This window comes from Staurois parvus, unplaced genomic scaffold, assembly GCF_062004578.1.
Source record: "Staurois parvus isolate SC_StPar_1 unplaced genomic scaffold, SC_StPar_1.0 ptg000422l, whole genome shotgun sequence".
Lineage (NCBI taxonomy): Eukaryota > Metazoa > Chordata > Amphibia > Anura > Ranidae > Staurois > Staurois parvus.
In genome coordinates, this window is record NW_028318218.1 from 3681690 (window position 1) to 3709472 (window position 27783).

Genomic DNA, 27783 nt, shown 5'->3' on the forward strand with positions numbered 1-27783 from the left:
TTGTATTGACCGAGAGCACTGTAGTTGTCCAATAATGAAATTAATCATCAAAAATACAACTTGCCTAATAATTGTGCACACAGTGTATTTTGACACATTGAATACAATTGGATGTGGGAATACACATTGCAGTGTGAGTGGCAACACTAAGTATATTAGATTTATTAGTTTATAGTAACTATATTATATTTTTTTTTCTTGGTAACACATACTGGGGTTGCACAGAGAAGATCTTAGTGAATTGTTGCTCTGATCCAAAATGCAAACTAGGCAAGATGTCTAGCTGTCTGGCTCACCTACAACCTTCATGGCCCTGCAGCATGTCCCCATTCTACCTTAATCCATCTCTGATCTCAACTCACCAACTTTCACTTATGCAAGCAGGACATAAGTGAAAGTTTGTCTATGGTACACATTTGACTAAAGGTAAATTGGTGGTTGACTAAAGGTAAATTGGCTGTTCACTTTGCAAGCTCAGTTAATGCTGTGCATTTTCACTTTACAAAGAATACCCAATCAATGCCCAGTATACATCTATAAACGTCCTGGGTAGCAAGCGGTTATACCAGGATCATGGCTGCAGTTGCTGGCTTTCGACTTTCCTGTAAAAGTGATCTGAACACTTTTAGAGCGCTGCAGAGCCCTTCCCCTCCCACTGCTGCCCAATGTTCTCAGGCTCTCCTGTTCCTCCAGGGGGTTGGGACCATGGTAAGTGTTCAGGTTGGCTGCGCACAGAGGAGATGGAGCAACATCCATTCCCCAACCTCCTCTGTGGTGAATGAAACCAGAAGCGATGAGGACTGGGAAGCAACATCAATTGCCTATAAATACATCTTCCACTTTGATGTGACAGGCAGGAGAATGAAAGTTGTAGCTGGGCCCCTGGACACCCACTGGGTCTTATGTCCCTGCCAAGTCTTGCTTTGTGGCTGTTATGGCTCTGGTTGGATGTTCTGTTATGGCTTTAGTTACAAACCTTGGGGCATCCATTTGCTTTGCATCAACTATTTTACCTTTAAAGAAATATGCAGTTCCTTTTTCTGCCACCTCATAAGCAGCATCCACATTGGACATGAGTTGCGGGAAGGAGCTTGCAATGGGATTTGGTCTTGTACTGACAAGTTGAGCCTGTCTTCTCCAGAATGACCTTGAACAAAATTTATAGTTAAGAAAATTTCTTAGCAAACTTACTGAGAAAAAATATTCAATGTAACAGTATTTTCAGAGTAAAAGGGGCTGGGACAGGCTAGAATATTGCTAGGGCAATTAAACAATTGTGACAAAATTACTCCCACAGAAAATGCACATCTGTATGTATATGGGTTTTATCACATCTTAGCATTTCTACCATCAAGCTTCACGGTTGGTATGAGGTTATTTTGCTTAAATTCTTTGCTTTATGTCAAACATATCTAATGTTCCTGAGGCCAAACAACTTTATATTATATTCATCAATTCACAGCACATGCACCTTGACATCAACTATTGTAAGATTTATGTAACAACCTGGATCCCCTGCTGAGTGTCTCCCAGCAGCCAGCAAATCCCAGTAATAAGCTCCACTTGGTGCTGGCTGCTCGTAGGGTATTTAGTCCCTCTTCTGCTGTTACACCTTGCTCCATTGTTTTGCTTGTTGACAGATACTGCTAGCCATTATCTTGTCCCCTTCTTTGATTGTGCTCTCTGCCTAGTACCTTTACCCTGAACCCTGCTGTCTCATTCCTGCTCCCCCTTGTTCCTGATCCCAAGAAGTTTGCTTCCCCCTTCCCAGATGTTCCTTGCATCTCCAGTTACACCTTGCTTTCATATATATATATATATATATATATATATATACTGTATATACAGTTGTGTTCAAAATAATAGCGTGTTGAAAAAAGTGAACAAAGCTTAAAATCCTTCTAATAGCTTTTATTTCCATACACACAAATGCATTGGGAACACTACACATTCTATTCCAAATCAAAACATGAAGAAAAATAGATCAAATTTGTGTTGTTCCTCTAAAAAAATTGAAGAAAAGTGAATATTAGACTGTTCAAAAAAATAGCAGTGTTTGTATTCTTCTTTACAAACTCAAACATTCACTATATAAACTGAAAAATGTTTGAAGATTTTGCTTTCCTTTGAATCACTTAATTAATATTTAGTTGTATTGCCACTGTTTCTGAGAACTGCTGTACATCTGTGTTGCATGGAGTCAACCAACTTCTGGCACCTGTGAACGGGTATTCTAGCCCAGGATGATTGGACTACATTCCACAGTTCTTTATTTCTTGGTTTTGCCTCAGAAACTGCATTTTTGATGTCACCCCACAAGTGTTCTATTGGATTAAGATCCGGGGATTGGGCTGGCCACTCCATAACGTCAATCTTGTTGGTCTGGAACCAAGATGTTGCATGTTTACTGGTGTGTTTGGGGTCATTGTCTTGTTGGAACACCCATTTCAAGGGCATTTCCTCTTCAGCATAAGGCAGCATGACCTCTTCATGTATTCTGATGTATTCAAACTGATCCATGATCCCTGGTATGCGATAATTAGGCCCAACACCGTAGTATGAGAAACATCCCCATATCATGATCCTTGCGCAACCATGCTTCACTGTCTTCACAGTGTACTGTGGCTTGAATTCAGTGTTTGGGGGTCGTCTGACAAACTGTCTCCGGCCACTAGACCCAAAAAGAACAATCTTACTTTCATCAGTCCACAAAATGTTGCGCCATTTCTCTTTAGGCCAGTCAATGTGCTCTTTGGCAAATTGTAACCTCTTCGGCACACGTCTTTTTTTCAACAGTGGGACTTTGCGGGGGCTTCTTGCAGATAGCTTGGCTTCACATAGGCGTCTTCTAATTGTAACAGTACTCACAGGTAACTTTAGACCTTCTTTGATCTTCCTGGAGCTGATTGTTGGCTGAGTCCTTGCCATTTTGGCTATTCTTCTATCCATTGAAATGGTAGTTTTCACTTTCTTCCACGTCTTTCAGGTTATGGTTGCCATTTTAAAGCATTTGCGATCATTTTAGCTGAGCAGCCTATCATTTTCTGCACTTCTTTATATGTTTTCCCCTCTCCAATCAACTTTTTAATCAAGGTACGCTGTTCTTCTGAACAATGTCTGGAAAGACCCATTTTCCTCAGAATTTCAGAGAGAAATGCAATGTAACCAGCATGTACAATGTTTGCTGCCTTCCTTCCTTAAATAAGGGCAATAATTGCCACCTGTTTTTCAAAGAATGAATGACCTCACTAATAGAACTCCACACTGCTATTATTTTGAACATGCCCCTTTCAATTAGTGATTCAATTACACAGAATCAGCAGCATGCATGTCATGACTGTTGGGTCTGTTGGATTTCTATTACTCTACTACACATGCTAGTAAATTATTTGCCATGTAGAAATATAATTTCTACCAAAAACAGTGATTGATCAGGTTAGTGATGTCTGACTGCTATTATTTTGAAGACAACTATATATATATATATATATATATATATATATATATGGTCTGGTCTCAATATACTGACAATATACAGCACCTGCAGATCCCACAAGTACATTTTGGCATTCTTAGAGACTTGTGTTGGCATAAAATTGTTAGCTCATGGCCTGAATTTGCTGGGATGACCAGAAACTCAAAACCTAGAAATCTAAAGTTGAAATAAGACAGGTTGCCCCTGCATGCATCTAGAACATCCAATTATAGTTTCATGGATTTTAAGTGGTTAAAATTGTAGGGGTGCACTTACTTTTTCAGTGTAACAAATCTGTGTATTTATTATTTAGATTATGAGAATGAAAACACCTGTCCAGGTCAGGTGTTAGGCTCGGAGACCAGTAGCTATAGCAGCAAAAAAAGCTTCCACCAACCAGCAAGACGGTATACAAGCAAGTCACCCTGGCAGATGACACGGGCTCACATGAGGTGCGGGGTCTAAGTACTAACCAGTATTCACCAGCGCTCCTGATAGTGGAGATGGGTTTTGCTGTGTGTTAGTACCAGGTCCCGGTCCTCAGGATCGCTCCACCAGGAGGTAAGCAAGCCAGGGTCCAGCAGCTGAGATAGCAGGTAGGGATCAAACAGAAGCATAGTCAGTAAACAAGCCAAAGGTCGGTAACAAGTGGTTGCAGGTTGGGATCGGGCAGAGGTGTGGTCAAGGAACAAGCCAAAGGTCGGTAATGAGCGGTAGCAAAAGTACGGATGGCAGCAGGAGGGACAAGGCCAAGACATTGGCTGGAGAAGGCACAATAATCTGGCAAACAGGAAGTGCAGAGACATGGCTTAAATCAGGAAGTTCATGGGAGGAGCAAAGAGTTCAAGGTTCAGCATAAAACATTAATCTGGGTGACATCTGGACAAAGAGAGGCCAACTTCTTTCAGTGGAACACAGACAGAAAAAAACAAGGAGAGTTGATAAAGGCTCATTCACACCAGCCTGATCCGCTGTGATGTGTTAAATGCATGTGCTTTAATGCATGTTGCATCTTGCATTAACCTCCCTAGCGGTATGATTATGTCAATATTTCTGTGCTCAAAGCGGTACATTTTTTTGCATGGAAATATGTATTTTTTTTATTGTAGGCCTGAAATTTTTAGAAATAACTCACTGAAATCTGTCCGAACAAGAGTCTAGTAAACATCCCGGGCATGATAAAATTTGAAACACAAAATCATAAATTATTATATAATAAATATTCATAAAAAATAATAATATAATATTAATAAATTTAATTCAATAATATAATCAAACCAAAAACACTGAAATTTGAAATATAGCGCCAAGTTCGCACATCACTGAGCTTAGTCGCAAAATTGTTTTCAGTGTCTGATGACGAATTTCCCCACGAATCATCATCACTCAATTCTGCAAGTGGTTCTAATTTACTATCGCTGTTCTCTAGCTGGTCTAAAACCACTTTTGACATAAAGGGACGCTTTTTGGATGCCATGGACTTTTCTCAGTTTCAAGGCAGAAAGAACAGTAAAAATACAGGCAGGGCACAGGAAAAAGTACTAGGGACAAAATGTATATGCAATGGTTTGATACAGTAATGTTTTACTATGTGATTTTAGTGTATTTAGTGAATGTCACTTTTTAAAAAATTTTAAATTTCCCGCCAGTTCTGGCTCCCGTATGTCCCGATGCCTTCAGGGACCGGAACCCGGAAGACGGATGCCAGCATCGGCCGGAGGAGATGACCGGGGACACTGCAGGGGACACATCGCAGGAGCGCAGCACAAGGTAAATGAAACTGGGAATCCCTGAGTAACCCTGCAGGGTAATCCTGAGTGTAGCTCGGTATTACCGCTTTTGGCACTGATAATTAACCCCGAGCTACACTCGGGAATACTGCCAGGGAGGTTAATGTGCACTGCATTAGGATAGACAATTCATTTGATTGGGCTGCCTAACAAACCACAAAACAAAGTGCATGCTTAATTTTCAGCAGTGCAGTGCATGGTAGTGGGTTGCCGTGCATTGCTCTGGAATTCCATTCAGAATGAATATCACCGCAGTGCACCAGCGAGCATAATGCACACTTTAATGCAACACATTGATGAGAAAGGGCCCCAACCCTTCCAAACTCCAAAAATAGTTTTGGCGTTAGATATACTATACTTAAAATACTGCTACCATTCTGAACAAGCTGTAAAAGGAATTGACGCACTTTCCTAGTGTAATTACATTGATGGAGAGAGTGATGAGGCTGAAGCGTTATGGGTGAAACTGCACATGGGGGTGCGTACTACAAAGGTAATCATTGGAGTTTGTTATAGGCCTCACAGTGTTAATGAGGAGGTGGAGACTCAGCTCCTTGCACAGATCGAAAGGGCTGCAAGGGCTGGAACAGTGATAATAATGGGGGATTTTAACTACTCAGAAATTGACTGGAGTAATGGTACTGCAGGAACAATTAAAGGGCAAAAATGAATAAACCTACTACAGGACAATTTTATGGTACAGTTTATAGAGAGCCCAACTAGGAATAATGTTCTGCTGGACCTGGTAATCTCAAATCATGCAGAGCTTATTATGAATGTCCATATTAATGAACATCTGGGTAGCAATGACCATAACATGATTTTATTTATTGTTAGCTGTAAACAGCAAGCACATATTGGAAAAATAAAAATGCTCAATTTTAAGAGAGCTACTTTTCCAAGGCTGAGAGTTGCTCTCCAAGACTTAGACTGGGAGGGAATATTGGCATCAATGAACACAACACAGAAATGGGAGTTCTTCAAAAAAACTGTATGTGAACACACTGCAAAATATATTCCCATGGACAACAAGTTTAAAAGGCTAAAAATCAAACCTATGTGGCTTACGGCCAAAGTTAAAAAAGCTATAGATAATCAGAAAAGAGCTTTTATAAAATATAAAAATGAAGGAACACTATCATCGTTTAAACATTACAAAGAATATAACAGAATATGCAAAAAGGAAATCAAGGCCGCAAAAATTGAAAACAAATGACAGATTGCAAAAGATAGCAGGACTAACCCCCCAAAAATTCTTCAAATATATTAATAGTAAAAAGGTCCGGTCCCAGCATGTAGACCCTTTACAAAATAATCAAGAGTGGGTGACTGGGGACAAAGAGAAGGCAAATTTATTAAACACCTTCTTCAGGTATACAAAGGAGCATGGGTGAGCTCTTGTCCATAATGGGCATGGTATTGATACAGCTCCAGATGATCCACATTGGCTCACAATTATTATTGTTATTATTATTATTATTATACAGGACTTATATAGCGCCAACAGTTTGCTCAGCGCTTTACATTATAGTGGGAGACAATACAGTAACAATACAGTTCAATACAAGAGGGATTAGAGGGCCCTGCTCCTTGGAGCTTACAATCTAGGAGGGAGGGGATAGTGGTACAAGAGGTAATTAGCTGTGGGGGATGGAGTGGTAGGAGGATTAGTTGATTCCAGTATTAGCTGGGGTCGGGGTAGGCTTCCCTGAAGAGATGGGTTTTCAGAGTGCACCTAAAGGCAAGCAGAGTGGGCGATAGCCTGATAGCTTGGGGTATGGAGTTCCAGAGGATGGGTGAAGCCCTTGAGAAATCCTGGAGACAAGCATGGGAGGAGGAGACAAGGGAGCTAGAGAGTAGGAGGTCTTGCGAGGTGCGGAGAGTACGGTTTGATATGATATCAAATATTATATTTGATATTGGATATAATGATATAATGATATTGAATATAATGGATATTGATATGATCCAAAAACATTTAGACATTATAAAGGTGAATAAAGCACCTGGACTGGATGGCATACACCCACGGGTCCTTAAAGAATTGAATGTAATTTCAAAGCCATTTTTTCTCATTTTTATGGACTCTTTAATGACTTGCATAGTACCACTGGATTGGCGTAAGGCCAATGTGGTGCCAATATTTTAAAATGGGTCAAAATATTTACCAAGTAATTATAGACCTGTTAGTTTAACTTCTGTAGTTGGGTAGATACTGGAGAGTTTAATAAAAGACCACATAGATGAGGTCTTGCTGGAAAAAAATATTTTAAGCAACAGACAGCATGGATTCATGAAACACAGAAGTTGTCAAACAAATCTGATTTCGTTTTATGAGGGGTGAGCAAAACCTTGGACAGTGGGGTGGCGGTGGACGTGGTATACTTGGATTTTGCAAAAGCATTTGACACAGTTCCCCACACACGGCTAATGTGTAAGGTAAAGTCTACGGGCTTGGAAAAATCCGTATGTAAATGGATAGAAAACTGGCTAAAAGATCGTATTCAAAGAGTAGTGGTTAATGATTCATACTCTGAATGATCTGGGGTCATCAGTGGGGTACCCCAAGGTTCAGTGTTGGGATCCTTACTTTTTAATATATTTATAAATGATATAGGGTCTGAGATTAAAAATCCCATTTCAGTCTTTGCAGATGACACCAAGCTGTGCAGTGGAATAACGTCCTTACAGGATGTCTTCAATTTACAAGCCGACCTCAATGCACTGTGTAATTGGACAACTATGTGGCAAATGAGGTTTAATGTTGATAAATGTAAGGTTATGCACTAGGGGGCTAAGAATATACATGCATCATACATACTAGGGGGGTACAACTGGGGGAATCAATGGTGGAGAAGGATCTGGGAGTTCTGGGAGATCACAAGCTTAATAATGGCATGCAATGCCAAGCTGCGGTTTCTAAAGCGAGCAAAATCCTCTCTTGTATTAAAAGAGGTATAGACTCCAGAGAGAGAGATATCATATTACCCCGGTACAAATCATTAGTAAGACCTCATCTGGAATATACAGTTCAGTTTTGGGTACCAATTCACAAAAAGAACATTGGGGAACTGGAAAAAGTACAGAGAAGGGCAACCAAACTGATAAGAGGCATGGAGGAGATCAGCTATGAGGAAAGATTAGAGGAACTGAATTTATTCTCTCTTGAGAAGAGGAGATTAAGGGGGGATATGATCAACATGTATAAATACATCAGTGGTCCATATAGTGAATTCAGTGTAGAGTTATTCACCCTGAGGTCATCACAGAGGACAAGGGGGCACTCTTTACGTCTGGAGGAAAAGAAATTTAATCTCCAAGCACGGAAAGGGTTCTTCACAGTGAGAGCTGTGAAAATGTAGAATAGATTCCCTCAAGAGTTGGTTCTGGCCAGCTCAGTGGATTGCTTTAAAAAAGGCCTGGATTCTTTCTTGGATACACAGAATATAACTGGTTATATATGGGAATTTTTTTTCCTGCAGGAGCAAATTGGATCATGCTTTTGCTGGGTTTTTTTGCCTTCCTCTTGATCAACTGTGGGTATAGCATTATAACTTTTTTTTTTATGGTTGAACTAGATGGAATTTTGTCTTTTTTCAGCCAGACTAACTATGTAACTATGTTAAAGCACAGAGGCAGTGTTCTGCTTTATCTCAACCTCTGTTACTCTCACTTTTACTGGACAGCGTGGGCTGCATGTAGGTATGGAATCAAATATCAATAAAGGTCTGCAAATAAAAAAAAAATATATACAAATTACAATCATCACATAAATTAATGTATGGTTACCAGAACATTTGCAGTGATGGGTCCTTTATTATAATAATACAATTTGTTTCTTGACAAGGAATTATCCAAAAATAATCGCAATTGTTAGGCAAGATGTTGAAAAAGTACAAGGATGGGAATAAAGCCTTTACAGATCTGCATTGCAGCACTGCTCTTGGACAATCTTGAGTTAAATTAATTCCAGGTTATTGCTAGTTATTTCTAAATAACTTGTGTGCTTTCCTGCAGATAAAGCCAAGTCTCATGTCTACAACAAACCAGACAATGGATAAATTCTTCTATTCAAAAACATCTTAGTCATATATTTTTTCAGACCCTTTTATTGCCAGAACCATTTTTGCATTTTTTTCTCACATATTGAAAATTGCACATTTTAGGCCTGAAGATTAGTTAAAGCTGCACTAAACTGTATTTGAGCACCACAAACTGTAACTGCTAATTCATTCACTGTTAATTCATTGTTATTATTGAAACAAACTCACCAATCCATCCATGTCTCCATTCTTTAGTTTGTTGGGGAATCACTTTGAAAAACACCCCCTAGCATTTCTAGCTGTGGCCTTCTTGAGTAAGGGCAGATGATTCATGTAGCATTTACTTTCTGGAATCCATCTGCCCTTAGCTCAGGCATGCAGGCAAGAAGATGTTCTCAGCTGAGAAAGCCCCTCCTCCCCTTTACCAGATGGAAGAAATAAAATGCCCATGAAGACTCCTGGGATCTATGACATCGTTTTGGTCTAGGCCAGATTCCAGAAAGCAACCAAAAACAAAAGTTTAAAAAAATAAACATAATATACATTCCTATTTATTTACAAAAGCTAAATATATTTTTTTTATATCTAGTGGGGCCCTTGACTGCATAGATTATTTTCTGGAAAAGGTGAAGTTATCCCTTAAACAAACACTGGATATAAAGTAAAGGAAATAAGTATTTGATCCCCTGCTGATTTTGAATGTTTGCCCACTCACAAAGAAATCTTGGGTGAGAACCTTCTTCCCTCAGCCAGGCCATTGAAAATGGGTCGTGGATGGGTGTTCCAGCATGACAATGACCCAAAACACACGGCCAATGCAACAAAGAAGTGGCTCAAGAAGAAGCACATTAAGGTCCTGGAGTGGATTAGCCAGTCTCCAGACCTTAATCCGATTGAAAATCTGTGGAGGGAGCTGAAAGTTCGAGTTGCCAAACATCAGCCACCAACCTTTAATGACTTGGAGAGGATCTGCCAAGAGGAGTGGGCCAAAATCCCTCCTGAGATGTGTGAAAACCTGGTGGCCAACTACAGGAAATGTCTGACCTCTGTGTTTTCCAACAAGGGATTTGCCACCAAGTACTAAGGGTATCAAATACTTATTTCCCTCAGGAACATGGAAATCAGTGCATAATTTGTTAAACATGCATTTCTTTTGAATTTGTGTTCCTATTCTGTCTCTGTGTTACAATACACCTACCATTCGATTTTTAGACTGATCATTTCTTTGTGAGTGCGAAAACATTCAAAATCATCAGGGGATCAAATACTTATTTCCTTCACTGTAACTCCATCCAAACAGCACAAAAATACAACCCTGAAATACTTATACTACCGTGTTTCCCCAAAAATAAGACACTGTCTTATATTTTTTTTGACTCAAAAAAACACATTAGGTCTTATTTTCAGGGGATGTCTTATTTTTCCATGAAGAAGAGTACGGTACACATTTATTGTTAAATGAAAATAAAGGAAATTTATTACCTGTATACGGTACGGTAGTACGGTAGTTGTCAACACAAACCAGACAAACTGTGAATCCTACAGTATCAAGAATTAACTCATTTATTCAATGACAATCATGTCATCATCTTCTGGAACATCATCATAACAATCATCATAACAGGCAGTTTCACCAGAGACAGACCAGCACTCACCACCTTCGCCGCGTCTCGTCTGCTCTGATCCTCCTGTTCTTCTACACGCATCTGTGAAAGTCTCCTCCTCTCTCCCGCCCCGCGTTCACCGCTCACTCCGACCTCCGCTCCGCCTCCACACAGCAGTGACGTCAGGACTCCGCGTAACGTCAGTGGTTGCTAGACGCCAGTCGGGGCGGCCCTAGCAACCAGTTTACGGTAAATTAATTTTCATTCCTAGACAGAGCCTAGGGGGGCCTTATTTTCGGGGGGATGCCTTATATTTCACCCAGAAGGAAACCTGTAAGTAGGTCTTATTTTCGGAGGATGTTTTATTTTCAGGGAAACACGGTATATGTGTACTATTTTAAATGCTGAAATATCTTCAATTTTGTACATACATTATATGATTTACATACGCCTGCCATGCTGCACAGCCAAGATGGCAATAGCATCTTTCTCTATCACAGCTTCCACTGTTACCTGTCTGCTTATTGGCCTGTGAAATACAGTTGTGTCCAAAATTATTCAACCCCCAATGCTGTAAAGGGGTTTAGGGACTATAGTGTACATTTGGAATTGTATTCAGAATCAAATCCTACAAGGACGTTGTAACTACCCAAATGCAACTAAAATGACATCAATTGTTTATGTAATACAGTAGTAAATGGTTCTTATGTGGTTTCTTCATTGCCACAATTATTCAACCCCTTAAAGACTACCACTCTGAAGAACAGAGGTTCATACAGGTGCTTTCCATCAGGTATTGAAAACACCTGTGGATGTCACCGAGCAGCAATCAAGCATAATAAGCACCAATTAGGCAGCTTTAAAATGACTGTGATACTCAGCTCCTTCTAGACATTTACTGGTGTGGTTACAAACATGGTGAAGGCAAGAGAATGGTCCAGGAAGACAAGAGAAGAGGTGATTTCTCTTCACAGGAAGGGCAATGGCTATAAGAAGATTGCAAAGATGTTAAACATACCAAGAGACACCTTAGGAAGCATCATTCGCAAATTCAAGGCAAAGGGCACTGTTGAAACGCTACCTGGTCGTGGCAGAAAGAAGATGCTGACTTCGACTGCTGTGCGCTACCTGAAGCGTAGAGTGGAGAGAAGTCCCCGTGTGACTGCTGAGGAACTGAGAAAAGATTTGTCAGATGTGGGTACAGAAGTTTCAGCCCAGACAATAAGACGCACACTGCGTAATGAAGGCCTCCGTGCCAGAACTCCCAGGCGTACCCCCTTGCTGTCTCCAAAGAATAAGAAGAGTCGACTGCAGTATGCCAAAAGCCATGTGGACAAACCACAAAAGTTGTGGGATAGTGTTCTGTGGACTGATGAAACAAAATTAGAACTGTTTGGGCCCATGGATCAACGCTATGTTTGGAGGAGGAAGAACAAGGCCTATGATGAAAAGAACACCTTGCCTACTGTGAAGCATGGTGGAGGGTCAATCATGCTTTGGGGCTGTTTTGCTTCTGCAGGTACAGGGAAGCTTCAGCGTGTGCAAGGTACCATGAATTCTCTTCAGTACCAGGAGATATTGGATGGAAACGTGATGCAGTCCGTCACACACCTGAGGCTTGGGAGACGTTGGACCTTTCAACAGGACAATGATCCCAAGCATACCTCCAAGTCCACTAGAGCATGGTTGCAGAGGAAAGGCTGGAACATTTTGGAGTGGCCATCGCAGTCACCAGACTTAAATCCGATTGAGAACCTCTGGTGGGACTTAAAGAAAGCAGTTGCAGTGCGCAAGCCTAAGAATGTGACTGAACTGGAGGCCTTTGCCCATGAAGAATGGGCGAAGATACCCGTAGATCGCTGCAAGACACTTGTGTCAAGCTATGCTTCACGTTTAAAAGCTGTTATAACTGTAAAAGGATGCTGTACTAAGTACTAAGATTGAATGTCACTTGGGGGTTGAATAAAACTGATAATGCTGTGAGCACAGAAAAGACATTTGTGGTTATTTCATTATAACTGTTATGTTATATTTGTCTGACCTACAAGTGCCTCTTTAATGTAAATGTAAGCAAGATGACTGAATGATCAAAAGCAATGTCAAACTGGCCAAAACACTCAATTTCAGTGGGGGTTGAATAATTTTGGACACAACTGTAGCATCATAAGGTCCTATGCACACAGGGCATTTGCTCAGCTTTTCTAAATGCCTTTCCTCCTGGTAGCAGCGTATTAGCAGAAGAAAAACACATGACACCTGTAAACGTGTGTAAATGAATTTAGGCACATCAAGTGGGATGAGAGGAAAACGGATGACTGCACTCAAGGGTTGAAGCACTCCAGAAACATTTATTGTAACTCCATAAGAACACAAGGTATCACGATTCAACAAGCAGAGAAACAATTAATACGTTTCACGCAAAATGTGCTTAATTATAACTAAACAGGTTGCATGAAATGCGTTAACTGTTCCCCTGCTTGTTGAACCATGATACCTTGTGTTTTTATACAGTTACAATAAAACTGTCTGGAATAATGCAACCCTTGAGTGCGATCATCCACTTTCCTCTCATCCTGTGTTTTCTATCCACAAACCAGACTTGCACCTTGTGGCACGCACTGGATATATCGGAACCATTAGATTTTTACTGATCTCACCTGGAGCAGTGTTTTCTGTTTGCACTTAGGCACATCAACTGCTTGGGTGTTAATTAATTTCATTGGCAAAAATAATCATTTACTCTGGCCATTGAAATGAATTAATGCCAAAATGCTTGACATGCCTAGCATTAATGCGCCTTTACACGCAGTTAACACATCAAGCATTTTTTTTTGCCAATTCTCTGCAGCTCCTGCACGCATTGTTAGTGGATTTTTTCTGCCTCTACATGCCTATACACACATTGGCTAACATAGAGGGGCGTTTAGAGACAGAAAAAAAATGCCAGATGCCCCTAAAATCAGCATTTTTTAATGCTCAGTGTGCATGAGGCCTTAGGCACATGAGTGCTTTAACAACTTGACCTCCAGAGGATTTACCCCCCTTAATGACCAGGCCTCTTTTTGCTACTCGGCGCTGCACTAATTCAACTGATAATTGCGCGGTCATGCAATGCTGCATCCAAACAAAATTTATGTCTTTTTTTCACACAAATAGAGCTTTCTTTCGGTGGTATTTGATCACCTGTGCGCTTTTTATTTTTCACGCTATTAACAAAAAAAGGCCAAAAATTTTGAAGAAAAAAAATATTTTTTACTTTCAGCTATAAAAAATATATAGTAAACTCAAAGTTGGTTATAAATTTAGGCCAAAATGTATTCTGCTACATGTTTTTGGTAAAAAAAATCCCAATAAGTGTATATTGATTGCTTTGTGTGGAAGTTATAGCGTCTACAAACTATGGTATAAATACTGCAATTTATGCCATTTTTTTGCTATACAGCGCTGCGCTAGTTTAACGGACAATTGCGCGGTCTTGCAATATGGTACATAAATTAAATTTACATCCTTTTTTTTCCCACAAATTGAGCTTTCTTTTGGTGGTATTTGATCGTCTGTGCGGTTTTTATTTTTTGCGCTATAAAAAAAAAAGGCTGACAATTTTGAGGAAAAAAAACTAGATTTTAGACTTTTTGGTATAAAACATGTACAGTAAAAAGAAATGTAAAAATCAAATTTAGTCATAAATTTCTGCCAAAATGCATTTTGCGACATGTCTTTGCTAAAAAAAAACCCCAATACGTGTAAATTAATTGGTTTACATGAAAGTTATAGCGTTTACAAATGGCGGGAAATATACTGGGATTTTTAGATTTTTTTTAATACTAATAATGGTGGCGATCAGCGACTTATGGCGGCGATCAGCGACTTATGGCGGAGATCAGTGACTTATGGCAGCGATCAGTGACTTATGGTGGCGATCAGCGACTTATGGCGGCGATCAGTGACTTATGGCGGTGATCAGCGACTTATGGCGGGACAGCAGGACTGCGGCGGACATTCTGACATTGGGGGTTACTGACTTGGGGTCACTGACATCCCCAGTGACACCAATACAGTGATCAGTGCAAAAAAAAAAAACACTGACACTGTACTAATGGCACTGCGGAGGAAGGGGTTAAGTTTATTTTTCAGGGAAAGGGTTAACTGTGTGAGGGGGAGTGTTTTACTAGGGGGCGGGGGTGTGTTCTGCAGGGAACACCGCTGATCGGGAGAAACTCTTCTGTCCCGATCAGCGTGTCCTGGAGCTGTCAGGGAACTGACAGAAAGCACAGCTACTGCAGCTGTGCTCTCTGTCAGCGATTGCCGCCGAACGCCGGGACATAGCCGGTAACGACCGGCTGTGACCCGGCGACTGATATCCGCGGCTGTGATCAGCGGGACAGGTAGGGCGGCGGCGCGCCTCGCGTGCGCCCCCTACCTGTTTACAATACGCACGTTTTAAAACGTGCTTTTGCCCAGCCGTGCCGCCCTGCCGCCGTATTTATACAGTGGCTGGGCGGCATGTGGTTAAAAAGAATTAATCATCAATATGGATAAGTGCTGATCTGTGTGTTCTAACAGGCAAAGCTTAGGTGCATGATGATGCCTGTTTGCTCATTATTGCCTCCTGCACATTGCTGTTGGTTAGTCAGGTAGCCAAGCACAGTGAAAGGTCAATAGGTATGAAGGGTAGTGGTAGAGATCTGAGGCTCTGCAGCTTACGCATGTGTTTGCAAATGTGTGATAACTAAACCCGTTTTTAACGCATACTGTTAGATAGGCTAATTCGGTTTGTTTGCAAGCTGGTTGGTAAGATGAGCTGGGAATTTTCTCTTTTATTGTTTGATGGTGTTCGAAATTTGCCAACCTTTGTAAATTAAAGGGAGGTGCTGGTACTGTACTTGGCACATGCAGCATTTTTAGTTTTTTATATTGATTTAATTACAGGGTCTTTTTAAGGTCAATTTCTTTCAATCTTTTTTTTTTCCATTTTGGTTGTGATTTTGTTTTTCTATCTATAAACCTAAACTCATAAAATCAAATATTTAATAATAATAATTATAATAATAATAGTAATAATAAAATTAATAATAGCGCATGTGCCCAAGTTTCTCTGAAATTCTGGTGAATTTGAAGATGATTGATATGAAGCATTGCTAGGCAGAAATCAGAAGTTCTCATGTAGGCACTTTATAATACCACCTCCCTGTAGAAAGGAAAATGTTGTGCAATTTAGCTAATGTGGTATTGAGTTAGAAGAATTGTAGCAATCCTGCTGTGTTTCAACTTGTTTTTGTCACTATGGAATGCCAAAATCTTTCCTTTGCTATGAGCCAAGAGTTAGACCGATAGCTGCCAGGTCATTTGGGTACTGAAACTGTATAAAGATGAAGTACAGAGATTAAATACATATAAATGTAAAGGAGCTGTTTTACTTGCCAAAGGATTTGTATTTCTGTCCAACCAGTTCTGAGATTTACACAGCCCTACCATACAGTACAGTACATACAGCCTTATCTGACCTGTTTTTTTTCTGATGCATTTAAAGCCCAATTCCAGGAATTACAAACAAACAAACAAACAAACAAACAAAAAATACTCTTGCAGTGGGGCTCCCCCAAGTGTTAATCAATTCTAGGGAATAGGATGTGATACTTTCCTTACTCCCTGTAGCAGGCTCCGGCGCTCTCCTGCACTCCAACTTGTGGGCTTTCCCTTGCCATCACATACAACGCCAGGCTATTGGCCCTACATTGTACTTCATGATGTCATTGTGGGACTGTGTGTGATCCAGAACTTCTGATAGAAGTGGCTTTGAGGGACCAGTTGCACTGATGGCGGGAGTGTGCAGGAGCAAGCAGTGAGGTGAGTAAAGGAACCTTACCCCTTATCCCATAGAGTTAGCAAGGTACGAGTAGCAATACTTTCAGTCAAGTACTTACTGATACCGAGTACCGATACCTTTGCTGTAAAGAATCGCATGTGACTTGAACAGGAATGCAGTACAATTCCTGTCTGAATCAGATGTGGTTTACCTGTGGGTGCTGTTAGATTTGCAGTGTGATTCGAGCCATTCATTTTGTATGTCTCAAATCGCACTGCAAATCTCACCACACCCACAGGGAAAGTGCATGTGATTTTGACAGGAACTACACTGCTACTTCAGCTGAAGTTGCGCGATTTCAGTTCAAATCACATGCGATTCTTTGCAGTATGATTTGAGCCCATTCATTTTATATGGGCTCAAATCGCACTGCAAAGGTATCAGTTTCAGGTATCAGGAGTATTTGTACAAATATGAGTATTCGTGCAAATACTCAATATCAGCATCAATACGTAGTTTTAAGTAACACTTGCAAGCCCTGCTGTGATTGAAATATGTTGGGGGCATAGATTTGGGTGGGAATAATAGATGTAGTGTCATTGCAATAAACCTTGGCTGGAGTTGAAAAACAGTGGCTCAACCACAAGATTTTACCAACCCAAACTTCACATGTGAATGAGCCCTAATAGTGCAGTCAGTCACAGTGTCTCCAATCACCACCACACCAGTTTCAGTGTCACTAGTGTTGGGCTTGATATTCAGGTCGATCGTAAGCTTAACATCGGCCATTCGTGTGTTCAGTGAACACATGAATGGTAAGGGCATTTGGCGGGCTGCTCAGCTGCAGCGCTCTACAATGCACTGCACCTTGACCGTGCATTGTGATTGGCCAAGGCAATGCACCTGACCACAGGCCAGCTGCAATGCTTTGGCCAATCACAGCGCATGGTGATGTCACATGGGGGTGGGGTGACCCCCTTGTGACATCCTCACAGTACTTAAGAACTGTCATCTTGGCGCAGCTCTCAGATGGCAGGAGCCATAGTCGAGAGTGGGGCGCTTTTTTTTTTCTTTTTTTGGGTCAGCGATGGATCTACTTTGGAGGAAATTTTTTTTAATTTTTGTTTTTAATAAAACACTGTCTCCTGTCATTTTTTACACTACACTTCTTTTCTTTTGTGAATGAGTAGCGGAACCATGTACCCCATACTCATTAACATGCAGGGGCTTGTTAAAGGGGACTTCCAGATTCCGATAAGCCCCCCACCTGCAGTTCCCCACAACTACTGGTCATGGTTGTGGGGAAGAAGCCCTTGTCCCCATCAGCATGGGGACAAGGTGCTTTGGGGGGAGCTGACAGCTGAAACAGTAAAGAATGTTTTGAGCAGCATAGTGGCTAAATGGTTAGCACTTCTGCCTGGCAGTACTAGGGTCGTTGGCTTGAATCCCAACCACGGCACCACCTGCCTGGAGTTTACATGTTCTCCCTGTGCCTGCGTGGGTTTCCTTTGGGTACTCCGGTTTCCTCTCACACTCCAAGGACATGCTGGTAGGTTAATTGGCTCCTGTCTAAATTGGCCCTAGTATGTGTGTGTATGAAAGTGAGATAGAGACCTTAGATTGTACGCCCCTTGAGGGTTAGGGACTGATGTGAATGTACAATATATATGTAAAGCGCTGCGTAAATTGATGGCGCTATATAAGTACCTGAAATAAATAAATAAATGTTTTCACTACTAAAATACCACATGACTTATTAAAATATAATTATAATATGCGCTATTTTAGTAGCTGTACAGTATCATACCTCATACTTAGGTGTGGTAAGATAGTGCTTAGTGAATTGTCCTTGTTCGAAGTTCGTGGTTGAAATTTCGTTAGCTTCGAATGTTCGGCCGCAAACTGAAGAGGAGGGTGTTCGGCCCATCACTAAGTGTCACCATAAAGCCTTGTTCTTATGTACAGTGCTTTTTTAAGAGCAATCCGTGTTCCCATTGCTCTTCAGAGCAATTTCAAAGGCAGTGAGAAGGCTTTGTACTGTCTTTTCGCTGCCTGTTTAATAACCCCTTGGAAACAACACACCTGGGGTCCAACAGATTTTCATTTTCTTTCCTGCATTTTCCAAAATCTTTTTTTTCTCAAAATGTTTGGTCTTTTTTTCTTTATGTAGTAAAAAATAAAAAACCCAATGGCGATTAAATACCATCAAAAGAAAGCTCTATCTGTCTCAAAAAATTATATAAAATGTATTTAGGTATGGTGTTGTATGACTGAGTAATTGTCATTTAAAGTGTGACAGTGAAAACTGAAACATAGCCTAGACTGGAAGGGGGTGAAACAACCTGGACTTAAAATGGTTAAGCTTTTATGAAAGAAAACTTTTTCAATTTTCCTATACATATTATTTATTCAAAACTATGATGAATTTCACTTTAACGGACTGAAGCAAGCACATAACATGGCAGAATTATGAAATACCAGCTAAGAGTCCTTAGGCTGCTGTGGACCTATGATTGGTGTTTACAACTTTAAAAAAGTTTCCAAACCCCATTTAGATGAAAAAAGTGTACTTTAGAACATACGTTTTATTGTCTGTGAGCAGAAAGCTGGTGAACCTGGATAGAAAGCGTTATGTCCTGGCTCCTTTAATCTTGTGGTCCAAGAAGCAGGTCCCAGAAAACTGAAGTTAGGTATTAAAGAGCTTTTTATACTGTTCAGCTAGTCTTGTGATTCAGGAACCACTGCCAGACTGCATTATGGAGCTTGGTCACCAATTTGCCGATTGGACAATGAATAAGCAGCATTGCCAAGGTCACCCTTGTCAGACTAATAAAGCTGTGCAATGCATTAGAGCCCTGATTGGCTCACACTGCAATCCTCCTTCTCCCAGTCCTGCTGTGCAGCAGATTACAGGACTTCAAAAGACACTTACAGTAATACATTAGTGCCTAGATTAAATGGTAATCTTCTTATATCTGGATAGAGCTTAGATCTCATTTTAGATATCAAGAAATTATATACATTTGTAAATCTTTTGAACCGTACAGGGTTGTTTTTCTGCTGCTGACTTCCAACACAGAAAAGTATTATTATTATTACAGGTACTTATGCAGCGCTTTACATATATATTTTACATTCACATCAGTCCTTAACCCTCAAGGAGCTTACAATCTAAGGTCCCTAATTCACAGTCATACATATACATACCAGGGCCAATTTAGGCTAAGTTCACACCTATGCAGGTTGTGTTTGAGCCATTTCTGCATTGCGTTTTGTGTTTTTTCACCTGCGTTTTTGCCGCTTTTTTGATGCGTTTTGTGTTTTTTTTTCCTTTTTTTATTTTTCTTGTTGCTAGGCAGATTTAAAATGCAAAACACATCAAAAACACAGCAACAATGTATCTAAAATGCACTACATGCTTTTCTGCAGCATTTCCATTGAAGTCTGTAGAACCAAAAATGCTACTTTTTACGTTCAAAAAAGTCCCTGACCCTTTCCAAAAAACGCACCGGGTGAAAACGTGGAGATGTGAATGTGTCCCATAGGAAATCATATTAAATGGACTGTACTGCGTTTCTGCAAAATGCAAAACGCTGCAGAAAACGCTTAGGTGTGAAAGTAGGGTTAGACAGGATCCAACTGCCCTACCAGCATGTCTTTGGAGTGTGGAAGGAAACCACGCAGACACATGGAGAACATGCAGAGTCCAGGCAGGTGGTGCGTGGCTGGGATTCAAACCAGAGACCCTAGTGCTGCCAAGCGGAAGTGCTAACAATTTAGCCACTAAAAATAAGCACATTCTTTCTTATATCTTTTATGTATATTATGGATGTGTTATACATTATTGTATGATATTTAGCATAAGAAATGTGTGCTTACCTTTCTTTAAAGAATAAAAGTTCATTTCCTAAAACTGTCACGGCATCAAATGACATGTTGGGGTCACAGTGATCTGGAGGTAATGCAGACTTTTCTTGTCCAGAATTTTTGTTTCCTACAATAAAATTAGAGACCGCAATATATATTTATATACAATGACCACTGGCCACACTAAAGTGGCAAAAATGAAAACATGACTGTGCATCATTAATATTTGTGCCAAAAAACTCCTGACAATGCACCTATAGTCTTTTTCTAAATAAGAGGGCAGGAAATATGGCTGTTTTCTTTTTAAATGGGATTGGATATTTTTAAGTGCTCCAGCCCCCAGTTCATACGCAGCATAAAAAGACCTTTAAGTGGAAAAATTAGATATTATACTTAGCTTTCCTTCGGCTCCTTTAGTACAGAGGTGTCCGTTTATGAACCAGCGGTAATAGATCGCTGCTCAGTTCTCCGGCATTCTCGGAGAACACAGTTCTCCTGTGAATGCAGTTTATGAAGCAGTTCTCCGAACGAAGGGAGAACGGTCTCCAAACGCTGGAGAACGGTCTACAAACTCTGGAAAACGGCTCATTTTACTATAATCTCGTGAGATTACAGTAAAAGATCAGTTTACTAAGCAGAGGTAAATTATCTCTGCTTAGTTTGCGGTCCCTCTGATTCTCCAGCTCTGGGCTGGAGAATCTGGAGGGAGAACACAGATCTCCACTGAAGGACTGACATGATCTCCTGAGTGTCATAAACTGTGAATGACCAGAGAATAGCTGAGATCTGTTGAATCGCAGCTATTCTCTGTGTCATAAACGGACACCAGAGTGTGAAGTTATCTCTCTGCCTTGGAATCCTGGAGAATGGCGAGAACTCTTAGGTGTCCTTTTATGACACAGAGAATAGCTGTGTTTCAGAGGATCGCAGCTATTCTCTGGTCATTCACAGTTTATAACACTCAGGAGAACATGTTCAGCTCTTCACTGGAGATCTGTGTTCTCCCTCCAGATTCTCCAGCCCAGAGCTGGAGAATCGGAGGGACCGAAAACTAAGCAGAGATAATTTACCTCTGCTTAGTAAACTGATCTTTTACTGTAATCTCGCGAGATTATAGTAAAATCAGCCGTTTTCCAGCGTTTGTAGACCGTTCTCCAGCGTTTGTAGACCGTTCTCCCGCGTTTGTAGACCGTTCTCCCTTTGTTTGGAGAACTGATCTACATATGCTTCATAAACTGCATTCACAGGAGAACTGTGTTCTCCGAGAATGCCGGAGAACTGAACAGCGATCTATTACTGCTGGTTCATAAACGGACACCCAAATCTCATGAGAAGTCAGTGTAACCGATTGCTGGGAGTGCCTTCTCAGCAAGATTTGGAGTACTCTACATTCCCAACATCACGCTGGTAGAAGGATGACACCACCCTTATATAAGTACCATGAGTGTGACCCAGAGGAAAAGTAAGTATATTAGCTAACATTTTCCCCTACACTAAAAGTCTTAAAAAATATCTCTGCTGTTGGTAGTCATTGTTCAGATGTTGGATGCATGACTGTTCGGCCAACAATTTTTTACCAAACTCTTTTAATAAAAGTCAAGCCAAGTGATGCCGATAGAGCCACTCAGACCTCAAAATTTGACAAGTTCTTCAAGAATTGGTTAAAATGTGAGCCATGTATGGGCAGCATTACTCCTAAACTAGGACACTACTTTTACATCAATGGGCACTGTTGCTGTAGTCTCATATTTATTGGGAAAAAGTCATGATAACATCACTACACACAAACTTTATGAATGTTACTGTGCATGTTAAGGCTTCTGATTAGCCAAAAGTAGTAGTGGTCATTTGATGCTTCCATATGTTTAGAATTTATGTTTGGAGGTCAGAGAATCTCAGAATGTGTAGGGGGAATTCAGTCAAAGCCTGCCAGACCGAAGGCACTGGTTGCTTTCCAATTTGCCAACCTAAATTATTTTTCAAGGATGTGTAACATTTTTATTTGGTACATGTTTTAATAAATACTTTGCTCAGAACTTTTATTAAAGGTTGCCAAATAGACATTTTTTCTTTAATATTTAAGCTTTTTTTTAATACTTCTAAATATTATGCTATCGTCTGCAAGAAAAAAATTTAAATTCTATTGCAGCTTTAAAAACAAACCTTGTGATCACCATGTCACCATTGTATGATCAAACAGGATGGGTCTGTGGTCTCATGAACAGGGGAATGCATTTGCGTGATCCTAGCTGTAAAAGGAAACCTATATTGATGCTTTTTGGTTACTGATGCGTTCCTTTTGATTAATATGTACTACTGATATCGTGATATTTTCCTACCTATGCATTTATGTAAGGCGGTTGCTACTCTATGTGACTGTATTGAGGGAATGGACGACTGCTACCAATTTAGTTTTGTTTTTCTTCTTTTTTATTTGTTGTTGGTTTTATAGTTTTATTGGAAAATTTTTCATCAAAAAAGTTATTTGGAAAAAAAAATTGCAGCACATTTAAAGTAGAATTATAGACAAAACTTTTTTTTTCTTTTTTGATAGAGCAAGGGAGGGTTGTAACCTCTGCCAGAAGATTTCCCTTTACTTCCTGTCCCATAGCCAAAAAGGAAGTGAAAGGAAATTCCTCGAAAATTAAGGGAATTCCTTGGGACCAGGTCACCAGAACTAGTGTCCCCATAGAAAAATTTCCCCTCTATTACTTTTCTAGGGACAACCCAAAATTTGGGGTTTCTTTTACTTTCACTTTCAATGATAATGGTAAATAGGACAAATAGAGAAGATGATTTTCCCTAATGGGGACACAGACAGCAATAAAAACTGACAGGTGTTGTAATACCTCTCCACTCTATCTAAAACTAAAACCTTTGGCTGTACTTTAAGTAGAAGCATCTGAATAATACCATTGAACACACCATACAATGCTTGTATTCCTTTCACATCATCTTTGGGCAGGCGAAAACCAATGGGATGTTGATATTTGTATGTAGGATACATCAGAGCTGATGAATCACTGGAATGGCCAAGCCCCAATGCATGGCCAAATTCATGAGCAGCCACTGTGAATAGATTAAATCCTGCAATAAAATTTACAGAGAGATTTACATTGTAGATATACACCTGTAATTATTTGGGTAAATAAAATAAACTATATACAGAAAGAGGATTATATGAGATAGCTCAGAAGGATGACAGGCCACACCCAGGTTCTGCTCAAACTGATACATTTTGTCAGGACCTGGATCACCAAATGTGCTTTCCAAAGGGGAAGGTTGTAGTTCCAGTGTCCACCAGCAGGTGTTTCCCAGTGGCCATCAGATCTCAGTAATCAGTCTCCATCTGATGCTGGCTTCAGAGAGGGTATTTAGGTCCTCCTCTGCTATTACATGTGTATTGCTTTTGTTTGCCTAATAGCCTGATTATACTTGCTGCCTAGATCTTGAGCTTGCTCAAGCCTCTGCATCCTATTCCTTACTGCCTATTATCTGTTGCTCTTGTTTTTGATCCCAGTCCTGGTTCCCCCTTCTCATCTGTTCCCTGCATCTCCATTTTACCTTCTATGTTCATGTTCCTTTTTTTTGTACATATTGTACAGTATATAGTTAGCTTTATTAGTTAGGATTTCTGTTATTCTGTTAGGTCTTTTAGTTGGTATTTTGTCACTGGGTTTTTGGTTCACTTGTATCTTTATGTTTGCTGTTTGCCAGTGTTTGGATGTCTTTTGTTTCAGTGTAAATGCATTTTACTTTAAATATATATGGTCTGGTCTCAATTTCTTAAAGTGGCAGTAAATTCCACATTTTGGTTCTTACCTATAGTTAAGTTTATAATAAAGCTTACCTGTAGGTAAAATTAATATTTCCTAAATATGTACCGTTTAGAAGATATTGTAGCAAGCAGCAGCCTATGATGTCACTGGCGCATGTACTCTGAAGGAACAGCATACCCATGCCATTCCTTCAGAGCTGTGTGCCGTGGTCAAGACTCCGACGTGCATGCGCAGGAGTGATGTCAGCCATTCAAGTGGCTGCAGGCCACAAACCCAGAAGATAGACCGTAGCTGTGACAGCACACCACTGGAGGGCTTTTTTTTAAGGTTAATCTTTCATATTGTGCTAGTATTTGCTACATTATGATATTGCCTTGCAGGATTACAGAAGGAAACCTTATTTTTTTCAAGAGTTTACTACCGCTTTAAGTGTAGCCATGCAGATCTGGCCATCTCTGCTGCTGATTCTTGACACATTTATTGATTTTATCTTCACACACAGGGTCAATAGATGAAGCTTATTACTGTAACAAATTGATACAATTTTAAAGCCACTTATACACCAGCTTGCCTAGGTTAATTGCCCCCTGAGACGGATGTTACTGTCTACCCCCAGGTTGCAAGGACACTGGCTACTGTGGCCTGACTGCCACTGTCCTAGCAACTAATGATGCTGTGCATCTGTGCATCATTGGTTGCTAGGATGCAGACAGCTGGGTCGTACAGTACCATCGTTTGGTATGGGGCCGGCAGGCTCCTCAACCTTAGCAACCAATGACTCTGTGGAGACTGTTCAGCTGTGCTAATGCTTATGATTCCACCATTGTTACCATCAGGAAGCAATAACATGATGATAAAGTGCATGTAGCGGGAACTGCATGTAGCGGGAAGATGCTAAGGAAAATAAACAGCACATAAAAAAGCACATAAAACTGTAAAAATGTGTTTTCTAAAGGAAAAACAACACGGCCGTTAGGATTTACAATATCTCACAGAAGTGAGTACACCCCTCAAATTTTTGTAAATATTTTATTCTATCTTTTCAGGTGACAACTCTGAAGAAATGACACTTTGCTACAATGTAAAGTAGTGAGTGTACAGCTTGTATAACAGTGTAAATTTGCTGTCCCCTCACAATTACTCAACACACAGCCATTAATGTCTAAACCACTGGCAACAAAAGTGAGTACACCCCCTAAGTGAAAATGGAGTTCACCAGAGCTTCACAGGTTGCCACTGGAGTCCTCTTCCACTCCTCCATGACGACATCACAGAGTTGGTGGATGTTAGAGACCTTGCGCTCCTCCACCTTCCGTTTGAGGATGCCCCACAGATGCTCAATAGGGTTTAGGTCTGGAGACATGCTTGGCCAGTCCATCACCTTTACCCTCAGCTCCTTTAGCAAGGCAGTGGTCATCTTGGAGGTGTGTTTGGGGTCGTTATCATGTTGGAATACTTCCCTGCGGCCCAGTCTCCGAAGGGAGGGGATCACGCTCCACTTCATTATGTCACAGTACATGTTGGCATTCATGGTTCCCTCAATGAACTGTAGCTCCCCAGTGGCGGCAGCACTCATGCAGCCCCAGACCATGACACTTTCACCACCATACTTGACTGTAGGCAAGACACACTTGTCTTTGTACTCCTCACCTGGTTGCCACCACACACGCTTGACACCATCTGAACCAAATCAATTTATCTTAGTCTCATCAGACCACAGGACATGGTTCCAGTAATCCATGTCCTTAGTCTGCTCATCTTCAGCAAACTGTTTGCGGGCTTTTTTGTGCATCATCTTTAGAAGAGACTTCCTTCTGAGATGACAGCCATGCAGACCAATTTGATGTAGTGTGCGGCATATGGTCTGAGCACTGACAGGCTGACCCCTCATCCCTTCAACCTCTGCAGCAATGCTGGCAGCACTCATACGTCTATTTCCCAAAGACAACTTCTGGATATGACGCTGAGCATGTGCACTCAACTCCTTTGGTCGACCATGGCAAGGCCTGTTCTGAGTGGAACCTGTCCTGTTAAACCGTTGTATGGTCTTGGCCACCGTGCTGCAGCTCAGTCTCAGGGTCTTGGCAATATTCTTGTAGCCTAGGCCATCTTTATGTAGAGCAACAATAATTTTTTTCAGATGCCATGTTATTGCCATGCTCATGGCTTTTTTGCCACGAGGTGCCATGTTGAACCTCCAGTGACCAGTATGAGAGAGTGAGAGCGATAACACCAAATTTAACACACCCGCTCCCCATTCACACCTGAGACCTTGTAACACTAACAAGTCACATGACACCGGGGAGGAAAAATGGCTCATCAGGCCCAATTTGGACATTTTCACTTAGGGGTGTACTCACTTTTGTTGCAAACAGTTTAGACATTAATGGCTGTGTTTTTGAGTTATTTCTTCGGTGTTGTCACATGAAAAGATATAATAAAATATTTACAAAAATGTGAGGGTGTACTCCCTTCTGTACAGCTACCGTAACTATGATTTTTTTATGATTAATGTTTTTTTCTCGAGATCTATGATTACATAACTATAATTATAGAAATTGCAAGCAACTCTTTGAGCCTTGCAGTTCATACTTGTTGAAGAAATTCAAAACAACAAATTTACATTCAAAGGAAGAAATGGAAAGGACCTAATATAGCATTGAAATAAAATAACATTTCATAAAGCCCCCTTGTGTCTTATAGGCCTGAGACATACAACCGTTTCACAAGAAATAAATCTTTACGATCATATTATGTACATACCATTTGCACCCGATGTCCATATTTCAGCATTGTCAAAATGAGTATCCCCTCCAAGACCTTCACCTGGTGCAAAAGCATGGGCCAAAGTTCCTCGAGGTCCATCAAATGGATATGAGTCTCCATGATCTAATTTTAGAACACTGGAATCAGCTAGAGTTAAACTTTATGATAATTCACATTATCAGCCATTGTCACAAATGGTTTATTTATTTATCATAACATTTTCATGTTTGAACATATGCTTTTGTGCACTGTGTGCATTATACTCCATAGTGACTCTTAGGAAAGCATTAACCATGTAAGGAGCTAAGTCCTGAAATTACTTAAGTGGGGTACACACTATGAGAAAATTGAAAGAAAAATTCTGTATGAGGAATAATCATTCGTTTTTCTGATCATGTGTACACAACTTTCGACATCCGATTCAGACTTTCCAAACAAAAATTTCCGAAGGGACAAACTCCAAAATTTTTCTCGTTATGTGAACAGTACTAACAATTTTTTTTTTCATATAATGTGTACTGTTTTCCTATAGTTTTCGTACAAGAAAAATCAGATATGAAAGAGTGTGCATGATCAGAAATAATAAACAACAAAAAAAAGCCATTGTTGTGAAAGATTTTCATACAATTAGTACCATCCTTGGTTTTGACCTG

General features: G+C 40.4%; 1 protein-coding gene across 1 annotated transcript in view; it reads right to left on the reverse strand.

The window, feature by feature from the left end:
- LOC149454618 (matrix metalloproteinase-20-like) overlaps window positions 1-27783 on the reverse strand; it is a 60997-nt gene that overhangs the window by 15594 nt on the left and 17620 nt on the right. Inside the window, exons 4-7 of the mRNA XM_089687270.1 lie at window positions 27128-27253; window positions 23511-23672; window positions 20598-20712; window positions 1014-1147 (exon numbers count right to left, since the gene is read on the reverse strand). Of these exons, the coding sequence (XP_089543396.1) occupies window positions 1014-1147; window positions 20598-20712; window positions 23511-23672; window positions 27128-27253 (537 nt within the window). The remainder of the gene's footprint in view (window positions 1-1013; window positions 1148-20597; window positions 20713-23510; window positions 23673-27127; window positions 27254-27783) is intronic.